This window comes from Microtus oregoni, unplaced genomic scaffold (assembly GCF_018167655.1).
Source record: "Microtus oregoni isolate MIOR12 unplaced genomic scaffold, Mior012 000014F_ref0000157, whole genome shotgun sequence".
NCBI classification, from domain to species: domain Eukaryota; kingdom Metazoa; phylum Chordata; class Mammalia; order Rodentia; family Cricetidae; genus Microtus; species Microtus oregoni.
The window spans coordinates 37,610,758-37,632,879 of NW_024543073.1; the positions used below are offsets into that span (position 1 = coordinate 37,610,758).

General features: G+C 38.5%; 1 protein-coding gene across 1 annotated transcript in view; it reads left to right on the forward strand.

The window, feature by feature from the left end:
• The window catches only part of Fam81b (family with sequence similarity 81 member B), a 77,317-nt gene that overhangs the window by 44,131 nt on the left and 11,064 nt on the right, over positions 1–22,122 (forward strand). Inside the window, exons 6-7 of the mRNA XM_041663183.1 lie at positions 2,988–3,117; positions 12,202–12,308. Coding sequence (XP_041519117.1) covers positions 2,988–3,117; positions 12,202–12,308 — 237 coding nt within the window. The remainder of the gene's footprint in view (positions 1–2,987; positions 3,118–12,201; positions 12,309–22,122) is intronic.

Here is a 22,122-nt window from a genome sequence, read left to right on the forward strand (position 1 = left end):
TTGAGAGAAGACAGATTAAGGAAATTTTGCTCATGTCTCCATTAATATCTCAGTGCTAATGGAAAATTTAAAAGGAAAACAACATTTCCACTGAAGAAGGACTCTTAAAAGAAATCCCACACTAGCTCAGAATTGAGAATAATAGATGGTTATCTATTTAGGGGTAGACTCACAAATCAATATCCTCTGCTAGAACGAAGAAGAGCAACCAAATCACACAGCCAGAAAAGAGGTTGGACACATGTTTTACATCAGCATAAATAGTATAAGATGCCACGCCCCAGTGGGTAGGTAACTTAAGGGCAACTAAGGGTTTCCTACAGCACCTCCCCTTTTTGTTTAAATAAGAAAGTTCTAAGCTTAATACAAAATTATATACAATAAGAATAAATATATTCAATAATTATCCTACCCTAATGAGTTTAAGTCTTATATAATAAATAACTTGACCAAGTCATGAAAGGAAAGTAACTACAACTCTCTAGTCTTCAACCCCATCGAAGATCTAAGAAGGGAAATAATATTACTTGAGTAAGCAGGAAGTGCAACCAAGCAACTTCTAAAACTCTAGAATTGACAGAGACATCTCACTTCCTGCATAGTCACACAGAGTTCTTTTGTATCATTGGGGCATTCATCTTTAGCCTACAGGCCCATAATATCCAGCAGACTTTTCCATGAAGCAGGAAATTTCAAAGACAGTTCTGCCTATATTAACAGTTTGTCAGTCACTTTCTTCTGAATCCTGCAGAATGTCTCGCAGACTCTTTCATGAAGCTGGAACCCCTAAGGATCATCTCACGTTTAGTCAAGTTCAGCAGTCATTTCTCTGCAGGTCCTGCATGTCCAGTTAAGCAGTCCAGGCAGGAGCAGTTTCTTGCCCAAATAACTAACCAACTCCATAAGGAGCCTCTTCAATGCCCATCTTCCTCTTGAAGTAGCTTTGTGCTGCAGATGTGTCTCACTGTCAGGAAAAGTACTAAGTTCTTAAACATTTTAAATACCATATTCTGAAGGTCTCTGAAAAATTTGAAGAATAGCCTATCTAACTGAAATATATCTCTAAACATCTAGAAAATCTAACTAACATGACTACAAGCTTGACTATTATAGATGATTATCTATTAACCTATATTTTAATTTACATTACATTTTTAAATGAACTACACAATCATAATACCTTAATCAAGAGCAGAAATATGCATACAACAAAATTGACCTTAAATTTGTAAGCAAGATCCATATAAAACAAATTATTCATTTCTATTGCATATCCCCCTTTAAATGTAAAACATTTGTAGACAATATTTGGGAATATGGGTGTAGTTTTTTTCTCTCCAAACTTCTTCCTTCTGTTTATTGGGTGAAATAATTTTTTAAGGATATTTTTGGGGTATTCACAGATTCACAGCGATCTTTCAGGGGTCATATTGGTCTGGAAGCAATCTACAGATTCTCATATTCTGTAGAAACAAAAGAACCTCTTTTCCAAAGCAACATATTCTTAGACTCAAATTTGGAAGTCATAATGCTTTTAGAACATATATGCTGGTTTAGTTTAATGGCTAAATGAAATGTCTCTCTGTACTTAGCTCCTTCACAGTCAAAAATTTAAAGAAAACACAATAATATACATAATCCATACTCTCTGTGAATTTTCCATTTTTACTGGCTGATTTTTTTACTCCTTTTAATCTATGACTATCTGTAATCTGTCTCTTTACCCTTTCTTAAAACCATTTACTTCTTTTGATAACTCTTTATACTCTTTTTCTTCTCTGTCCCAAGCTTACATACATTTATCCAACACTGTGAACCATTTTGAGTTCTTTTATGTCTGAATCTGTCCTTGCTGTGTTATCTGTAATTCTCTACTGTCTTGAAGAACTTTTAAAATGGTAAGCAGCTTGGCTACAGCTGCTCTGGATGCTGGATCCACCTCTCTCCACTTTTTAATATGGTGAAAGCACCACTACTGCTATCTTTGGGTAATAGCTAAATCTGCCATGCAGCACACTGTGCGGCCTGGAAATACCTCTGTGCATGGCGGCAGGAATCTGCCATGCTTTCCTGCTTGTGCACACCTAGTAAATCTGATCCCACTGCCTGCCCAGGCAGGGAGAACTGAGCTGTGGGCATGGTCTCAGCTACTTTTCTCCTGACCCCAAGTGGGCACACAAACACCTGAGCCCACAAATGCCATTCAAATTCTCCAGAGCCAGAGTTCACATTGGCAACATGCCCAGGAAGCCACATTTTAAAACCATGTGGCTTTTTTTAATGGCTGAATCAGGAAAATTTTTCTTAATGGAGCTATGACAAGCCACCAGCTGAAAAGAAATTGGCTAAACTTTGATTTTTGTGTCTAGAATTCCTTTTTAAGCTCTCTCAGGTTTTACATGGATTTAGTCTACCATGTTGGTGCCAATCTGTAGGAGGGAGGCTGCTTGTTCATCCCAGTTGCTCAGAATCAAAATAAATACACAGAAACTGTAATAATTAAATCATTGCTTGGCCCATTAGCTCTACCTTCTTACTGGGTAACTCTTATATATTAGTTTAACCCATATATAAAAATATGAACAAAGAAAAACACTCAGTTTTAGTCAGGCATTTTGGTGCATGTCTTTAATTCCAGCACTGGGAAGAGAAAACAGCTGTATCTCTCTGATCAGGACCAGCTTGGTCTACAAAGCAAGTTCCAAGCCATCCAGAGGTACACAGTGAGACCTTGTCTTAAAAAAAAAAAAGAAAGAAAGAAAGAAAGAAAAAGAAAAGCCCCTACAGTTAAAATGTAACATGTCCTCCACTCACTGGAGCGCTCCCCCAGCACCTCAATGTGTGATCACACTAGCTTCTCAGTCTCCGCATGCTCCACATCTGCCAGCATGGGGAAATGTGGGTGACATGTGAGTGCACAGACCCTGCTTACAGTTTACGATCACGTGAGCTTGCTGATCTCACACAGATATCCATCTTGGCACTAGATGTGATTCAAGCATTGTGAAGCTTTCCGGAGACATCCAGTTGATCAGGCACGAGTGCCGACAAGTTGAGAAATCATTCCAAGACCTCTTTTCTGCCCTAGAAACGCTTTCCAAGAACTTGGATGTGAAGGTAATGGAAAGAGGTGGGCTTTGTAGGTGACTACTTTATAAGGTGACTACTTTGTAACTACTGTTTCTACTAGCAATAAGTTGACAGAGAGGTCATCAAAGGGTCTGGTCAGAAAAGATAACCCTTTACTTCCAGTGAATTTAATCTGAAGCTCATTCATATACATTATGAGTTCAACCAGTCAAACCAACAAATAAGTGCCCCTGTGTCTCAGGAAAGGCTACCACTGTGAGGATGAGCTGTTTCCATCATGACTGCATTTCCTCACTTCCTGGCTGCCTTCAACTCCTGCCTGCAAAGGAGTTCCCATGAAAACTATTCTTTTTTAAAATTGTTTTTATTGAACCATATATTTTTCTCTGCTCCATTCCCTTTCTTCTCACTCCCCATCTACCCTCTCCAATGATCTCCATGCTCCAAATTTACTCAGGAGATTTTTTTTTCTTTTTCTTTTTCTTTCTTTCTTTATTTATTAAAGATTTCTGTCTCTTCCCCACCACCACCTCCCATTTCCCTCCCCCTCCCCCAATCAAGTCCCCCTCCCTCGTCAGCCCAAAGAGCAATCAGGGTTCCCTGCCCTGTGGGAAGTCCAAGGACCACCCACCTCCATCCAGGTCTAGTAAGGTGAGCATCCAAACTGCCTAGGCTCCCACAAAGCCAGTATGTGCAGTAGGATCAAACACCCATTGCCATTGTTCTTGAGTTCTCAGTAGTCCTCATTGTCCACTATGTTCAGCAAGTCGGGTTTTATCCCAGTCTTTTTCAGACCCAGGCCAGCTGGCCTTGGGAACTCACTACTTCACATGTAGATTAGATCCATGTGTATCTCTCTTAGAGTCTTCTTTGTTGTTTAGGTTCTCTGGGATTGTGAATTGTAGGCTGGCTTTTCTTTGCTTTATGTCTAAAAGTCACTTATAAATGACTACATATTATATTTGTCTTTCCGAGCCTGGGTTACCTCATTCAATAGGATATTTTATAGGTTCATCTATTTGCCCACAAATTTCAAGATGTCATTATTTTTTTCTGCTGTGTAGTACTCCATTGTGTAAATGTACACATTTTCCTTATCCATTTGTCAGTCGAGGGGCATTCGGGTTGTTTTCAGGTTCTGGCTATGACAAATAATGCTGCTATGAACATAGTTGAGCATATGTCCTTGTGGTATGATTGAGCATCCTTTGGGTATATTCCCAAAAGTGATATTTCTGGGTCTTGAAATAGGTTGTTTTCTAATTTTCTGAGAAATTCTGCTCTCTCCAAGACCTTTATCATGAAGGGATGTTGTATTTTGTTGAGAATGTTTTCAGTGTCTAATGAGATGATTATGTGAGGTGTTTTTTTTTTCAGTTTGTTTATATGTTGGGTTACATTGACAGATTTTCATATGTTGAAACATCCCAGTAACTCTGGGATGAAATCTACTTGGTCATGGTGGATGATTTTTCTGATGTATTCTTGAATTTGGTTTGCCAGTATTTTATTGAGTGCTTTTCCATCAATGTACATGAGAGAGATTGGTCAGTAGTCCTCTTTCTTAGTAATATCTTTGCATGGTTTGGGTATCAGGGAAATTGTAGTCTCGTAAAAAGAGTTTCCTTCTTTTTCTATTGTGTAGAACAATTCGAGGGGTATTGGTATTAATTTTTTTTTTTTAAATCTTGTGTGCTTTAAATTTCTGTGCTGAAATCATCTGGTCCTGGGATTTTTTTGTTTGGAAAACTTTTGATGACCGTTTCTTTTTCTTTAGCAGCTATAGGTCTGTTTAATTTGCTTATCTGGTCTTGATTTAATTTTGGTAAGTGATATTTATCCAGAAAATTGTCCATTTCCTTTAAGTTTTCCATTTTTGTAGAGTACAGGTCTTTAAAGTGTGACCTGATGGTTCTCTGGATTTCCTCCGTATCTGTTGTTATGTCCCTATTTTCATTTATGATTTTGTCAATTTGGAAATTCTCTCTCTGCATTTTGATTAGTTTGGATAAAGGTTTGTTTATTTTGTTGCTTTTTCTCAAAGAACTAACTCTTTGTCTCACTGATTCTTTGTATTGTTTTCTTTGTTTCTATTTTGTTGATTTTAGATCTCTAATCCTCCTGGGTGAGTTTGATTTTTTTGTTGTTGTTGTTCTAGAGTTTTAAAATGTTCTGTTAACTCACTAGTGTGGGTTTTTTTTTTCAGTTTCTTTATGTAAGCATTTAGTGCTATGAACTCTCCTCTCAACGGTGCTTTCATTTTGTTCTATAAATTTGGGTATGTTGTATGGTCATTTTCATTAAATTTTAGGACATTTTAATTTCTTCTTTTATATCTTTCTTGGTTCATTGATGCTTCAGTTGAGCATTGTTTAATTTCCATGTGTTTGTGGGCTTTCTGGAATTAGTGTTGCTGTTAAATTCTAATTTTAAGACATAGCAATCTGATAAGATACATGGAGTTATTCCCTTTTTTTGGTATGTGTTGAGGTTTGTTTTGTTACCTAGTATGTGGTCAATTTTTGAGAAGGTTCCATGAGGTGCTGAGAAGAAGGTATATTCTTTTATGTTTGAATGGAATGTTCTACATATGTCTGTTAAGTCCATTTGAATCATAACATCTGATAGTTTCCTTATTTCTCTGTTAAATTTCTGTCTGGCAGACATGTCCAGTGGTGAGAGAGGGTCATTGAGGTCTCCCACTGTTAGTGTGTGGGGTTTAAAGAGTGATTTAAACTTTAGCAGTATTTTCTTTTACATATGAAGGTGCCCTTGTATTTGGGGCATAGATGTTCAGTATTGAGATTTCCTCTTGATGTGTTGATAGAAGTTTCTCTCCTGCCTGGTCCCATAGCTATTCAGTCCCAAAGAAACATACAGAGGTCTACATTAATTATAAAATGGTTGGCCTATTATCTTAGCCTTCTTATTAACTCTTGCATCTTAAATTAATCCATAATTCTTGTCTGTGAGTCATGTGGCTTAATACCTTTTATCGGTGGGGCATTCTCATCTTGCATCATCTGCATCTGTGTGACGATTGCAGACTGAGCCTTTCCTCTTTCCAGAATTCTCCTGTTCTGGTCACCACACATACTTCCTGCCTGGCTGCTGGCCAATCAGCATTTTATTGAACTAATACAGTGACAAAGCTTTACAGGGTACAAGACCATTGTCCTACAGTACTTTTTTTTTTTTTTTCAAAACAAGAACTCTGAATCTTATCTCTTTTGTTTAGCTTTTTTCCCTGGCCATTATCCTTAACAACTTGCAACTAACACTCTAAACAAAGACAAACATCCACAATCCATTTTTTTGGGAATGTGGGCACAGTTTTCTAGGATACTTAATACTGATTGGAGGCAACAGCAATCTTAGGAGAACCTAAAGAAAATTTAGAATTATGGTCAAGTCCTGACTAGAATATTCTGTGAGCCTTGATCATCTCAGCCAGCAGTCTTGAGATTGTTCTTGATGTAGAAACTCCAACTGAGGTCCTCTGAAATATTGGATCATGTGGGCCATCTACTCCTATCAGAGATTTTTCAGTGGGTCTTCCTTCATCAAACCTGATCTTTCTTAACCCAGAATGAATCCACAGCCTTTCATTTCCTGTAGAAACAAAAAGCAAAACCTCTTCTTCAATGCAACGTATCTTTTGGCTTAAATTTTGAAGTCAAGGCATTTTCAAAATACATATGTTGGATTAATCCAGAAGCATATAGGTATAGTAGTCTGTGCTGGCATCTGTGGTCTCTTGATTTCTGCATAACACTTGACCAGGACCTTCTGACTTTCATTGTTTCCACTGAGAAGTCAAATGTAATTCTGATAGTCTGCCTTTATATGTTTGTTACTTGGCCTTTTTCCTTTACAGCTCTTAATATTCTTTCTTTATTCTATATGTTTAGTGTTTTAATTATTATGTGGCAGGGGGACTTTTTTTCACTTACACTTCATTTTATTTTTTTAATTTATTAGATTTTTTTTAAAAAAAATACCAATCCAGCAGGGCGATAGTGGCACATGACTTTAATCCCAGCACTCAGGAGGCAGAGGCAGGTGGATCTTTGTGAGTTCAAGGCCAGCCTGGTCTACAAGAGCTAGTTCCAGGACAGGCTCCAAAGCTACAGAGAAACCCTGTCTTGAAAAAAAAAATCCAAGTTCCCATTCCCTCCCCTCCTCCCATCCCCCTCCACACACCCTCACACCCCACCTGCAGCTAATCCTCAGAATAAGGCACATTGCTTTGTGGAAGGTCAAGGTCCTCCTCACTATATCTAGGCTGAGCAAAGTATACATCCAAAAAGACAGGATACTAAAAAGCCAGTACAAGCAGTAGGGATAAATCCTGGTGCCATTCCAGTGCCAGCATGTAAGGGCATAAATGACTGTAGACAGATTGTAAAAATATATACAGCTTTAATGGGGAAATAGACTTACAGAAACACCATTCTGTGGAGACCAGGAAAGCAGAAGCAAGCGCTGGGAGCAAGCTGGCCAGATTTATAGGTAAACATTAGCCTGAGGCGAGCACGCCCCCTAAGGGGTGGGAGTTATTCCTACACCAGCAGCTTCTCAGCCTGCCCCAGTCATGTAACTGTCAACCACATTCAGAGGAAATAGTTTGGCACTATGCTTGTTTCTTCCCAGTCCGGCTGGAGTTGGTGAGCTCATGACTACTCAGCTAACAATTCGACCAAATGTAACTTAGTCCACCACTGGAAGCCTTGTCTGATTACAAAAGATGGCCAGTTCACACTCCACATCTTCTATTACTAGGAGTCCTCTCTAGGGTCACGTTTATAGATTCCAGGAAGTTTACATTGTAATAGGTAATGTCCCCTAATTCTAGCTGTCTCTCCCTACACTCTAACCCTCCGTCCCTCCCTACCTGATCCCTCCTTCTCCCATTCCCAGCTGCCCCCAGTTGAACCAAGAATCTTCCCAGAGAGATCCATACCCCCCATACCTCTCCTCTTTTTCTAACCTCTCTGGGTTTGATTGTAGTTTGACTATTAGTTCCTTAACAGATAAAATGCACATAGAAGTGAATACATACGATAATTGTCTTACTAAGTCTGGGTTACCTCACCCAGAATGCCTGCAAATTTCTTGATGTCATTTTTAACATCTGAGTAGTACTCCATTGTGTAAATGTACCATATTTTTAAATGACACCTAGGTAGTTTCCAGTTTCTGGTTATTATTAATAGCGTAGTGGTGAACATGGTTGAGCAAGTGTACTTGTGGTAGGATGGAGTGTCACAAGAGTCGCATAGCTGGGTCTTGACATAGATCAGTTGCCAATTTTCTAAGAACTACCACATTGATTTTCATAGTGGCTGTACAAGTTTGCACCAAGAATGGAGGATGTTTCCTGTTGTTCCACACCTTTGCCAGCATGAGCTGTCATTTGTGTTTTTAATCTTAGCCATTTTGACAAGTGTAAGATGGAATCTCAAATAAATTTTGCTTTGAATTTCCCTAATAACTAAGTGTTGGGTGGAGGTTGCGCATTTGTTTCCAGCTACATTTGTTGGTGGAGGCTGCTTGTTCATTCCCAGCTGCCCAGACCTGAAATAATTACTCAGAAACCATATTATTTGCAATATTGTTTGGGCAGTAACTTAAGTGTATTTCTGGCTTACTCTTATATCTTAAATTAACCCAATTCTATTATTTTATATTTTATCATGAGGTTCATGGCCTACCATCAAGTTCCAGTGGCTGGCATCTTCCTTCGCTGGAGGCTCCATGGCTTCTACCTAATTCTGCCTCCTTTCTCTCTCTATATATATCTCTTTCAGCTTGGCTTTACTCTTTTAAGCCATTGTCCAAAAGCAGTTTCTTTATTAACCAATGGCAATAAAACATATTCACAGGATACAGCACCTCCCATACCAACTAAGGATGTTGAACATGCCATTAAGTGTTTCTCAGCATTTGAGCTTCTTCTACTGAGAATTCTGTATTTATATCTCTACTACACTTTAATTGGATTATTTGATTTTTTTTCATATCTAGCTTCTAGAGCTCTTTATATATTTTGAATATTTGCTCTCTATCAGATGTAGAGTTGGTTAAAAAAAAAGAAATCTTTTCCCATTCTGTAGGTTGTTGTTTTGTCTGTTTGACAGTGTTCTTTGTTTTACAGAAGATTTTCAGTTTCATGAGGTCCCATTTATTAATTTTTGATCTTAGCACTTGTGCTAACAGTGATTCTATTCAGAAAATCTTCTCCTGTGCCTATGAGTTCAAGTTTATTCCCCACTTTCTCCTCTATCCAGTGCAGTGTATCTGGTTTTATGTTGAGGTCTTTGATCCATCTTGGCTCTAGTCACATTCTTCTACACACAGACATCCAGTTTAATCAGCACCATTTATTGAAGATGCTGTCTTTTTCCAGTGTATATTTCTGGCTTCTTTATATATATTTAAAAAATCAGGTACCCATAGATGTGTAAATTTATGGCAGGGTCTTCAACTGGGTTGCATTGATCAACATATCTGTTTTTATGATGTGGTTTTTAGTACTATAGCTCTGTAGTAGAGCTTGAAATAAGGGATGGTAATATCTCTGAAAGTTCTTTTATTATTTAAGATTGTCTTAACTATCCTGGGTTTTTTGTGTTTCCATATGAAGTTGAGAATTGTGTTTTCAAGGTCTATAAAGAACTGTGTTGGAATTTTGATGGGGACTGCATTGAATCTGTAGATATTGCTTTTGGTCAGATGGGCCCTATGTTAATTCTTATTAACATTGGAGATCTTTCTTTCTTCAAAGACTTGAAGTTTTTGTCATACAAGTCTTTAATTTCTTTGGCTGGCGTTACCCCAAGATATACTATTTGAGGCTATTGTGAAGGGTGTTGTTATTCTGATTTCTTTTTGAGTCCCATGGGCTACTGATTTTACAAGTTAATCTTGTATCCCGCCACTTCACTGAAGGTGTTTATCAGCTGTAGACATTCCCTGGTATAATTTTTGGGTATACTTATGTATATGTATGTATATATACTATCATGTCATCTGGAAATAACGATACTTTGACTTCTTTCCAATTTGTATCCCTTTGAACATCAGTTGTCTCATTGCTCTAGCTAAAACTTCAAGTACAATATTGAAAAGATATGGAGAGAATGGGCAACCTTGTCTTAAAAACCATCTAGCCCTAAGCCTTTTTGGATTGGAAGATTTTTAATGACTGCTTCTGTTTCACTAGGGATTGTAGGTCTATTTAAATTGTTTATGTGATCTGGATTTACCTTTGGTAAGTGATGCCTAATGAGAAAATTATTCATTTCTTTTGAATTTCCAATTTGTTGAAATGCAGGTTTTTAAAGTATGTCCTTATGATTCCCTAGATTTCCTTGGGGTCTGTTGCTATAACCCTCTTTTCATTTCTGATTTTATTAATTTGAATATTATCTTTGTGTCTTCCAGTTAATTTTGATAAGCGTTGTCTATGTTGTTGATTTTCCCAAAGAACCAACTCTTTGTTTCATTGATTCTTTGTACTGTTATCTCTGTTTCTATTTTATTGACTTCAGTTCTCAATTTGATAATTGTATTCCATTCAGTACTCTTGGGTGTGTTATTTCTTTTTATTTTAGAGTTTTCAGGTCTGCTGTTGAGTTGCTAGACTGAGCTCTTCAATTTTCTTATGTAGGCACTTAGTGCTAAGAACTTCTCTCTTAGCAAGGCTTTCATTATACCCCATAAGTTTGGGTATGTTTTCTATTCATTTTCATTGAATTCTGAAAAATCTTTAATTTCTTTATTTCTGTCTTGACCCATTTATCATTCAGTAGTGAGTTGTCCAGTTTCTATGAATTTGCAAGTTTTCTGTTCTTGATGATATCCAGCTTTAATCCATGTAGTCTGAAGGCTGCAGGGTGTTATTTCAGCTTTCTTGTGTTTATTGAGACTTTCTTTGAATGTGGTCGATTTGGGAGGTAAGTTCTGTGCTAAGAAGAATGTATGTTCTTTTGTATTTGAATGAAATATTCTGTAAATATCTGTTAGGTTCATTTGGTTCACAACATGTGTTAGATCCTACATTTCTCTGGTTAGTTTTTGTCTGGAAAACCTGTTCATTGGTGAGAGTAGGGGAATTAAAGTCCGCCACTGCCAGTGTGTTTCCTTTACAAACATGGCTTTGTATTTGGGCATAGATGTTGAGAGTTAAAATGGATGTTTTATTTGATAAATATGTATTGTCATTCCCCATATATTATGATTAATTTTGGTTTGAAGTCTATTTTGTTTTGTATACCAACTTCCTTCTCAGGTCCATTTGCCTGGAATATATCCTTTCCAATCCTTTAACCTAAGTTAATAATGTTTATTTTTGATATTGAGGTGTGTTTCTTGAATGCAGCAAATGGATGGGTCCTGTTTTCAAATCCATTTTGTTAATCTTTGTAGTGAGGGGAAATGAGGCCATTGATATTGTGTGATATCGATGAACAATGATTGATGATTCCTGTTATTTTGCTGTTGTTGTCAGTGATGGTGGTGGTGGTTGTGTTTGTGTGTGTGTTCCTTCTTTTAGTTTTGTTGATGTGAAATTACCTATTGCTTGTGTTTTTGTGTCTGTAGTTATTCTCCTTGGTCTGGATTTTTCCTTATAGCATATTCTGTAGGACTGGACTTATAAATAGATATTGTTTAAATTTGACTTTATTATGGAATATCTTATTTTCTCCATTTATAGTGATTGAAAGTTTTGTTGGGTATCGTAGTCTAGGTGGCCATATGTGGTCTCTCGAGTCTACAGCGTAAGGACCCAAGCCCTTCTGGATTTTAGAGTCTACATTGAAAAGCCAGATGTAATTCTAATAGATCTGCCTTTATATATACTTAGTCTTTTTCCTTTGAAGCTTTTAATATTCTTTCTTTGTTCTGTCTGTTTAGTGTTTTGATTATTATGTAGCAACAAGACTTTCTTTTCTACTCCTATTTGGTATTGTGTAGGATGGCCCACTTGTTCTTCTGACAGGAGGCTCATTTTCTAATGCGATGCGCTCTGGCTTCTTTAGAAAAAAACAGTGTGTATGTGTGTCAATGTCTTTGTTCTCACACATAAATATCCTGTACTTCCCTTAGGTAATGCAGCTCTTAGGAAAGATAGAGGCATCCTCTTCTGAGCACACCTCAAACTTAAAGATCGTCCAGGGAGATTATCGGCATGAAATGAACCTCTTGGAATTCAAGTAAGTAAATGGATGGTTTTTAATTCTGTTCAGTGAATTTCAAAGGGTTTTGCATAATGAAAGAACTGGCAATAAATAAAGCCTTTTCCAGGAATTTGAGTCTAGACAAAAAACAAAGTAGCAAATCAACTCAGTAGACACTCCATACTAAGGTAATTTATACAATGTTCATAAGAGAATAAATGTGAATTTTAACATAATTTAAATTATTTAAAGTTTATACCATTGCATTTATTTATTTATTTATTTATTTATTTATAGAGGTGTGCATGGCTGTAATACTGATTCTCTCCTTCCATCATGTGGGACTTGGGGTCAGCTCAGGTCAGCCGACTTTGTGCGAGCTCCTTTCCCACTGCGGCATCTCAGCAGCCCAGGGTTGTGGATTGGATGTTTGCTTTGCACACTGGCTGTTCTGTAAAACTCACTCTAACACTTCCTATAGCACAATTTTAATTTTTTAACCAATTTTGTATTATAATATATCAATGTAAAGTTCTACTGAACACAAATTGATTACCAAAGAGTATCTGATGCCTTAGGACAATCTTGGCTTGTTTACACTTGGTCTGTGGCTGTGAAACTGCTGCTTTATATTGCCCTTTCAGAAACTGAATTTCCCTTACTTGAAAAAGAAAGTAATAAAGAGGATTAAACAAATGTTTCGATGACTGTCGTCCTGTTTAAATGACCATTGTGTCCCAAGAATACAACATAAAGAAAAATTGTTACTTGGTTACTGGGTACTATGATCTTACCATTCTTTGTACCTTGTTCTTTTCTCTCTCAAAAGCACCTGGAAAATACCATGCTTTCTCTATTCTCCACATCTCTTCTGTATCCTCACTGACCATATGCAACACCATAGTATTTTGTACTTCAGAATCACGAAGCCAACAAACTATAGTATGCCATAATGTGAACACACTTTACATGATAGTATGCCATCATGTTAAAATGGAAAATGTATGTACCCTAAAAATTATGATAGATAAGTTATTGCCAACACCTGGAGACAGATTTCTCAAGTAAAGGGAAAATATCAATTTCTTCATATTTATAACATTTTCAGATTCAGAAGCTCCCATCCATTGAGACTAATCAGTAAGCAGCTATGTGGTTGATCTAATAACCTTACTTTCAGATTAAGGAAAATAAAAATATTTAAAGGGAAAGTGAAAGTGCAAACCCTTTTAGGTATACAATTTAAACAGTAAACTTTCACAGTTACTGCGATGTCAGCATGGAGGCCCCAAAAACGCTAAGGATAGAGCTACCATGCAAACCTGCCATACCACCTGAGGGAATTCAGTCAAGGTATCACAGAAATATTTGCACATCCGTGGTTATCACTGCTTTCTTCACAACAGCTAAAAAATGTAATGAGACTAGATGCCCATCAATACATGAAGGATAAGAAAACTATACTATATGCACAGTGAAAATTCTTTCAGTCATAAAGAAAAAGTGAAATCATGAAATTTATGGGGAAGTGGAATGGAAGATGGTTGTGTTAAGTGAGATAAACCACACTCAAGAAGACAAATATTGCATATTTTCTGTCATATGCAGAATCTAAGAGTATGTGTGTGCACTTGCATGTGTACATGTGTGCGTATGTGTGCGCATGCTCATGAATGTTGTTCAGGTCAGAAAGTAAGAAGGGAACAATGCAAAATGTGGAAAAGATGTTCGGGTGGAGAGAGAGAAGATAATGGAATCCGGATAATGCAAAAGCAGAAGGAAGACTGTTGGGACTGAGGAAAGAAACTACAAAGAGGAGAGAGAAAAAGTGTGAAGGGCAGACTTGCTTAAGAACAGCACACATTTAATCCCTGCTGGTCAGCTAAATAATATCCTAAGGAAGCAAACAGTGTCAAATGACTTAGATAGAAATAAAAAACATAGCACTTGTTTACAGAAAACTACCAGTCCCTAAGATCTGAAGACTCACAGTGCACCCCACCCTGCATGGCAACTCTCAACACTACTCAAAAGACAGGTCATTTTGAATTACTATGAAGTGATCTGCCCAGATCACACAAGCAGTGTCTAACTTCAAAGCTCAGGTGGTTACTTTTAGTACATGATGCCTCTAAGACATTCATTTAGTTTTTTGTTTATTTGGTTCAGCACTGGAGATCCAAGCCAGGGCCTTCCACACACTAGACAGACAATGCATCCCTGTCCCTTAACATAAATGGGTTTACAAAAACTATCCTTATGGGAGTTACTTAGGAGGAAAAACATATTTGTTAGAATTAATTTCTCACTTCTGACATGAAGCTCAAAACTGACTCAATTTCCAAAGAAATAGCACATAGTCTACCACACACACACAAAAATATAATTACAAAAAGTAAAAATACCTTCTTTGTTTATAGGTTCATTACAATCCATTGCTTTTTTTTCTTCTCTTTTCTTGCTTTTTATTTTTATAATTTTACATTCACTTTGTCAAATTCACAGTCTGATTTTTTTTTTTTTTAGAAAATCTTTAGATCTTCTAAAAACTGTTAATTTGGTGAATTGTTTAGGGCAAGACATTGCATTGGGGGCATCAGATGCCCTGGTAACAGTGGCTCAGAACAGAGCTGTCTGGTTTAAATATGCCAACTGTAACCAAGGCATTTGCACCATTGGTCTCCGCACAGCTCTGACTGGCCTCTGCTGTAACTTCAGGTTCCAATTAAGCCTTCCTAGAATTGCCCTGAGGATGAGAGTTAGCCTTTGTTTCATCTACATAAAAATTAAACAAGAACAAAATGAGTCACCTACGTTGTCCTACTGAGGGCTCTTACTATATTTTTTTTTTAATTTTTTTTTTATTGCGAAAAGAAGAAAAAAAACATAAACAAAGAACAAGTTTCCACCTCCTCCCAGCCTCCCATTTCCCTTCCCCTCCTCCCACCCTTCTCCCCCTCCCCCCACTCCTCTCCCCCCCCCCCCCTCCAGTCCACAGAGCAGTCCGGGTTCCCTGCCCTGTGGCAAGTCCTAGGTCCTCCCCCCTCCGTCCATATCTAGGAAGGTGAACATCCAAACTGGCTAGGCTCCCACAAAGCCAGCACATTAAGTAGGATCAAAACCCCCTGCCATTGTCCTTGGTGTCTCATCAGCCCTCATTGTTCGCCATGTTCAGAGAGTCCGGTTTTATCCCATGCTTTTTCGGTCACAGTCCAGCTGGCCTTGGTGAGCTCCCCGTAGATCAGCTCCACTGTCTCAGTGGGTGGATGCACGCCTCGTGGTCCCGAATTCTTTGCTCATGTTCTCCCTCCTTCTGCTCCTCCTTGGGACCTTGGGAGCTCAGTCCAGTGCTCCTGTGTGGGTCTCTGTCTCTATCTCTATCCATCACCAGATGAAGATTCTATGATGATATGCAAGATATTCGTCAGTATTGCTCTAGGATAGGGTCATTTCAGGTTCCCAATCCTCAGCTGCCCAAGGAACTAACTGGGAACCTCATCTTGGGCACTAGGGAGCCCCTCTAGGGTCAAGTCTCTTGCCCACCCTAAACTGGCTCCCTTAACTAAGAATTGTGGTTCCGTGCTCCCCTATCCACCTTTCCTTTATCCCAATTCTCCTGTTTCCCAGGTCCCCCCTCCTTCCCTTCTACCTTTTCTCTCCCCATCTCCCTTTACCCCCATCCCACCCCATCCCCAAGATCCCATTTTCTCCCCGGAAATTTGGTCTACTTCCCTTAGCCAAGAGGACAACTATATGTTTTTCCTTGGGTTCACCTTCTTACTTAGCTTCTTTAGGTTCACCTCTTGTAGACTCCGTGGTCCTTATTTATGGCTAGAAACCAATTATGAGTGAGTACATCCCATATTCATCTTTTTGGGTCTGGGACACCTCACTCAGGATAGTGTTTTCTATTTCCATCCATTTGCATGCAAAATTCGAGAAGTCATTGTTTTTTACCGCAGCGTAGTACTCTAGCGTGTATATATTCCATACTTTCTTCATCCATTCTTCCATTGAAGGGCATCTAGGTTGTTTCCAGGTTCTGGCTATTACAAATAATACTGCTATGAACATAGTTGAACAAATGCTTTTGTCATTTGATAAAGCATCTCTTGGGTATATTCCCAAGAGTGGTATTGCTGGGTCCAGGGGTAAGTTGATCCCGAATTTCCTGAGAAACCGAAACACTGACTTCCACAGTGGTTGCACAAGATTGCATTCCCACCAGCAATGGATGAGGGTACCCGTTCCTCCACAGCCTCTCCAGCAAAGGTTATCCTTGGTGTTTTTGACTTTAGCCATTCTGACAGGTGTAAGATGATATTTGCCTTATAAGAAAAATTTAAAAAGCGCTATCTACCTATCAACCTATCTATCATCTGCCTACCTATATGCCTGTCTGTCTATCTATCTATATATGTCTATCTGTCTGTCTTACTGTCTGTCTGTCTACTATGGCTGAACTACTGCCACACCAGGTACTGAAGATGGTTTGGTAACTAAATTGTAAATGTCACACACATAAATTAATGATACTGCAATTTTTAACTATTAGTTCTGTAATGAGTTAGGGCAAATCACGCCCCTGATGTTAGAGATTTACACAAACTTATTTTACTCTATCTTCAAAGGAAAATGCTTTTAAAAATGTTTTTCTGTTTTAATATATTAACAGCAGATGCAGTCTGATTTCTAGTGTTAACAGGAAAGTTATTCTTCAGTTGAAAGCTGGCCTTGTAAGAAGAGGTCATGATAGTAATTGTGTTTTGGATTTTATTTCAGTTAGCAACGCACCCTTTCAGAAGATGCTTCTTGGGCATAGTGTGTTCTTGTTCAGAAAGACATTCCTACTGTGTATGTGATAAAGGAACAACGACTAATACTCATTACAAGCAAAAGTGAGCCGAGAATCTCATTCTCAGTTGTAAGACTATTAATTACCTGGGACTTACTGTCCCTGTAAACTATAACAACTTATTACTTCCCCCAGACAGAGAAAAGAAGATGAAAATCAAAGCATGGTAGATCTCTAAATAGCTTAACAAGCTTTTTGTCAATTTGTATTTTTTTTATTTTATAAATTTTATTATTGAAAAAAGCTTGGAAATAAATAAAAATATCACACACCCAAATTAACCAGACCCAAAGTCTATCCATTTCAGTGGACTTTTATACAGTTAAAATAGACAGATGCTGTAACTTCACATTAAATTTCTCACTCACTTTCAGTATTGAATATATCTTATGCATTTATCTACTACCAAATCCAAAAATTCCATGACAGAGTTAGAACTAGGAAAACAATGAGCTTCATTCACTCTTTCATAATGTGCCTGCATTTTGTCCTCGTTCATCCCCTTATGTTTACATTCTTATTCTTCTTCCTTTATATTATGCTCTAGCCAAGCACATTTGTTTACAAACATGTGTTTATTACTGCTTAAATTCTGCATATGAGAGAGAATATGTAGTTTCTTTCTGAGATCATATGACCTTGCTAAATAATAAACATTCTAAGTCTTTTAATCTTCCTGAAAAATTTTTAACTTCATTTGTTTAGAGCTCAGTAGCATTCTATTTTATATAAATACAAAATTTTGAAAATACATTTATCTGTTGAAGACAACTCGACTGATTCTAATACTATGCTCTAGAGAATAAAGCAGCCGTAAACAAGAGGGTGCAAAGTCTTACAATGGAGTATGGCATGTGCTGTGTACGGCCAGGAGTAAGTAAATACCTCTATTCTATCCTGTCACAGGCTAAAGCAGCTTTTTTCATTAACCAATAAAAGCAGCACATATACAGAAGGACTTCCCATACCACAGCTAATTTGCTAAAAGTGTTTATCAGCTGTAGGCATTTCCCAGTGGAATTTTGGGGATCACTTATATATACTATCATATCATCTGCAAATAGAGTAAGTTTGACCTTTCCAATTGTATCCCCTTGATCTCTTTTTGTTGTCTTATTGCTCTAGCTAGAACTTTAAGTACTGTATGAGTAGATAAGGAGAAAGTGGACAATCTTGTCTTGTTCCTGATTTCAGTAGAATTGCTTTTAGTTTCTCTCTAATTAATTTGATGTTGGCAATTGGCTTGCTGTAAACTGCTTTTTATTGTGCTCAGGTAGGTCCCCTGTATCCTCAATGTCTTCACTACTTTTATCATGTAAGGCTGTTGGAGTTTATCAAAGGCCTTTTCTGCATCTAATGAAATTATTATATGGGTTTTTTCTTTCGCTTTGTTTATATATGATGGATTGCATTTATTGAGTATCATATATTGAAGCATGCCTGCATCTCTGGGATGAAGCCTAATTGATAATGGTGGATGATCTTTTTGATGCGTTCTTTAATATTTTTTTTGACCAATATATTCATTTCTTCTGTCATACCTTCAATGCCTGATACTCTTTCCTTCACCTCTTGTAGTCTGTTGGTGAAGCTTGCTTCTATGTTTCCTATTCAAATTCCTAAATTTTTACTTTCAGAAATCCCTCAGTTTGTTTTCTTTATCAATTCTATTTACATGTTCAGGTCTTGAACAGTTTTATTCATTTCTTCCCAATGTTTTTTGTTCGTGTTTTCTTGGCGTTAGTTCCTTAAGGATTTTCTCATTTAATTTTTCTTGTATTTTTTAAAGGGATATATTGATATCCTCTTTAAGGACCTCTACCATATTCATATAGTTGGCTTTAAGGTCTTTTTATTGTGCTTCAGCTATGTTTGATTTTTCAGGATAGCTGGACTCTAGTGGAGACAAGTTGCCATGGCTGTTTTTGATTGTGTTTTTATGCTGGCATTTAGGCATCTGGGTTTGAGATGATTTAAGGTCGAGCTGCTGATTTCTGGATTTGTCTTTGTTGTATGGGTGTTTTGTTCCTTGGTTTCTGTTTCCTCCCTTTGATGCCTGTTGACTGTTTTCCTGGCCTGCTCAGCTGATGTTCAGAGGTGTTTGAGGCTAGGAGAGTGGGATGAGTAGGGAGAAGAAAGGTTGGAGGGAAAGGTCTTTGTGATACATTGGAGATTGGGTCAAAGCAGAAAGGGAGACACAGCAGGTTTTCTGCTGCAGAGTTAAGGATGAGACCTGGGGAGATTAGACCCAGAGGAGAAGAAGGAGAGGTGCATCCACCATCACCTTACATGTTCCCTGGGAGGAGAAGTCCTTGAGATAGTAGGAGGTCTAGAATTAGGGTTTGGGACAAAGAAATGAGTGGGGGGAGGGATATTAGAAGGGGAAGATTTGTGGATCCACAGAAGATAAAATAGAGGTGCAGGGAAGTCTGCCACATGTGTTCTGCTCCAGTGCTGGGAATGATACTAAGGTATTGGATCTGGAGGACAGAGGGAGAAGAGAAGATCTGCAGGCAGTCTACTTGGTTTTCTGGCAGGTTTGGTACCTGCTGGAGTTAGAGAAAGGAGGTTAGGAGGGGATGATCTGTGGGATCCATAGGAAATGGGGGATGTGGACAAGGAAGGTGCACCTAGTGCACTGTTGCAGAGCAAGGAATAAGTCTGGAGGATTGGATTTGGAGGGGAGGAGGGCATGGTGAAGATCCTCAGCTGGCTTACACAGGCCTGCTTACCTGGTGAATGTCCGCTGGTGAAGGAGACTGGGGTAATGGGATGAGTTTGGGAGAAAGGAGGTTAAGGAGAAGATCTTTGTGATCTGTGGGGCATGGGGTCAGAGAAGAAAGAGAGAGACCACATCAGGTTTTTAGCTAAAGAGCTCGAGATGAGACTGGGGGACATACCTGGAAGAGCAGAAGGAGAGGTATGTACCCACCATCAGCCTATTTGTTTCCCTGGCAGGAATGGCCCTTGGGTTTGCCAGGCACCCACACCAATTTTTTTGATGACTACAGATGCAGAAATTCTTTTTTTTTTAATTGAGAAAAGAAAAAAAAAACCCAAATTTCCTCCTCCTCCCAGCCTCCCATTTCCCTCCCCCTCCTCCCACCCTTCTCCCCCTCCTCCCACCCTTCTCCCCCTCCCCCCACTCCTCTCCCCCTCCCTCTCCAGCCCAAAGAGCAGTCAGATTTCCCTGCCCTGTGGTAAGTCCTAGGTCCTCCCCCCTCCGTCCATTTCTAGGAAGGTGAACATCCAAACTGCCTAGGCTCCCACAAAGCCAGCACATTACGTAGGTTCAAAACCCCGTGCCATTGTCCTTGGGTTCTCATCAGCCCTCATTGTTCGCCATGCTCAGAGAGTCCAGTTTTATCCCATGCTTTTTCAGTCACAGTCCAGCTGGCCTTGGTGAGCTCCCAATAGATCAGCTCCACTGTCTCAGTGGGTGGGTGCTCCCCTCGTGGTCCCGACTTCTTTGCTCATGTTCTCCCTCCTTCTGCTCCTCATCTTAACAGAATATTTGTTAATAGAATTCAGGAACATGTTGAGAAGGGTATACCTTGTGACCAAGTGGGGTTCATCCTAGAAAGACAAGGTTTGTTCAACACGTGTAAGTCAATATAAAACACCAATCCCAGGGACAGAAGCCACAGAATTATCTCAGTTGATGCTAAAAGGGCATTTGACTCAATTCAACATGCCTCTGTGATAAAAGTTCTGTATAAGGTAGGAATAGATGGAATGTACCTCGAAATAATAAAGGTTATATGAAACAAACCTGCAGCCAACATTTTATCAAAAAAAATGAATTGAGAATATTTTCTCTAAAATCAGAAATGATACAAGAATGTTCATCCACTCTCCCCTGTCATATTTGAAATAGTGCTCAGAGTCTTAGCTATACCAACCAGTTAAAAGCAATATATAAAAAGATAATAATAGAGAGGGAAGGAATCAAACCATCCCTACCTACAGAGAACATGATTCCTTACTTTAAAAACCCTCTTGAATCTATTAGAAAACTTTTTGAGCTTATAGTAAACATTTCCAGTAAGGTTATTGCAAGATACAGAATAAGTATGTACTTAAAAAACAAAACAATATTACCCTTCATTTATACTAATAGGCTACTCTCTGAGAAAATTAGGGAAAATATTCCATTCAAAATAGGACTCCCCACCACCAACCAAGTACTGCTGTTCTGCTAAAGGAACATAGCAATAAAATGTCTCTGAAAGGCATTTTGCTACCCATAGATCAATGCCTCATTCAGCCATCATCAGAGAAGTTTGCTCCTGCAGTAAGATGAGAACTAACACAGAGACACAACTGGGACCTTGGAAGATTAAGGCCTAAATGGTATGTCTTCATCAAGCCTTTGGGAGTCAGGGAATTATGTGGGAGAGGAGGTAGAAAGCTTCTGAGCACCAGAGGGAATGGAAGACTCCAAGTGCCTTCCAGACATAACGGAAATGACACGCATATAAACTCACAGACACTAGAGCAACAGGCACAGTACCTGCACAGGTTCAAGTCAGACTGAGTACCAGCACTGAGAGAGTAAGTAGACATAGCTCCCATGCCTAACCAAGAAGCTATCTCCAATTGACAACCACTTATGAAGGAAGAAGTAGTTTTCTCCATTGAAGAGAACTTACCAGGTATATTAACCACATACAAGTATAGACCCTTCGCCCAGTCATAGAGGCCAACACACACACACACCAAAACTCAGTGGCACTGTTTTAGTTTTGGCTCATGCTGCTATACATGGGCATTTTGTTTTGTCATCATAGCCTTCTGCTTGTACAATATGATTTCCAATTTTGTGTTTTTATGGAATTTGTTGTTGTTGTGTGTATGTGTGTTTGTATGTGTTTCGTGTGTGTGTGTGTATGTGCTTTATGTTTTGTTTAGGATATTTTTTAAGATACCTGTTTTCTAGAGAGAGAAAGAAGGGGTGTGGAATTGGGTGGGTGGAGAAGAGGAAAGGATCTGGGA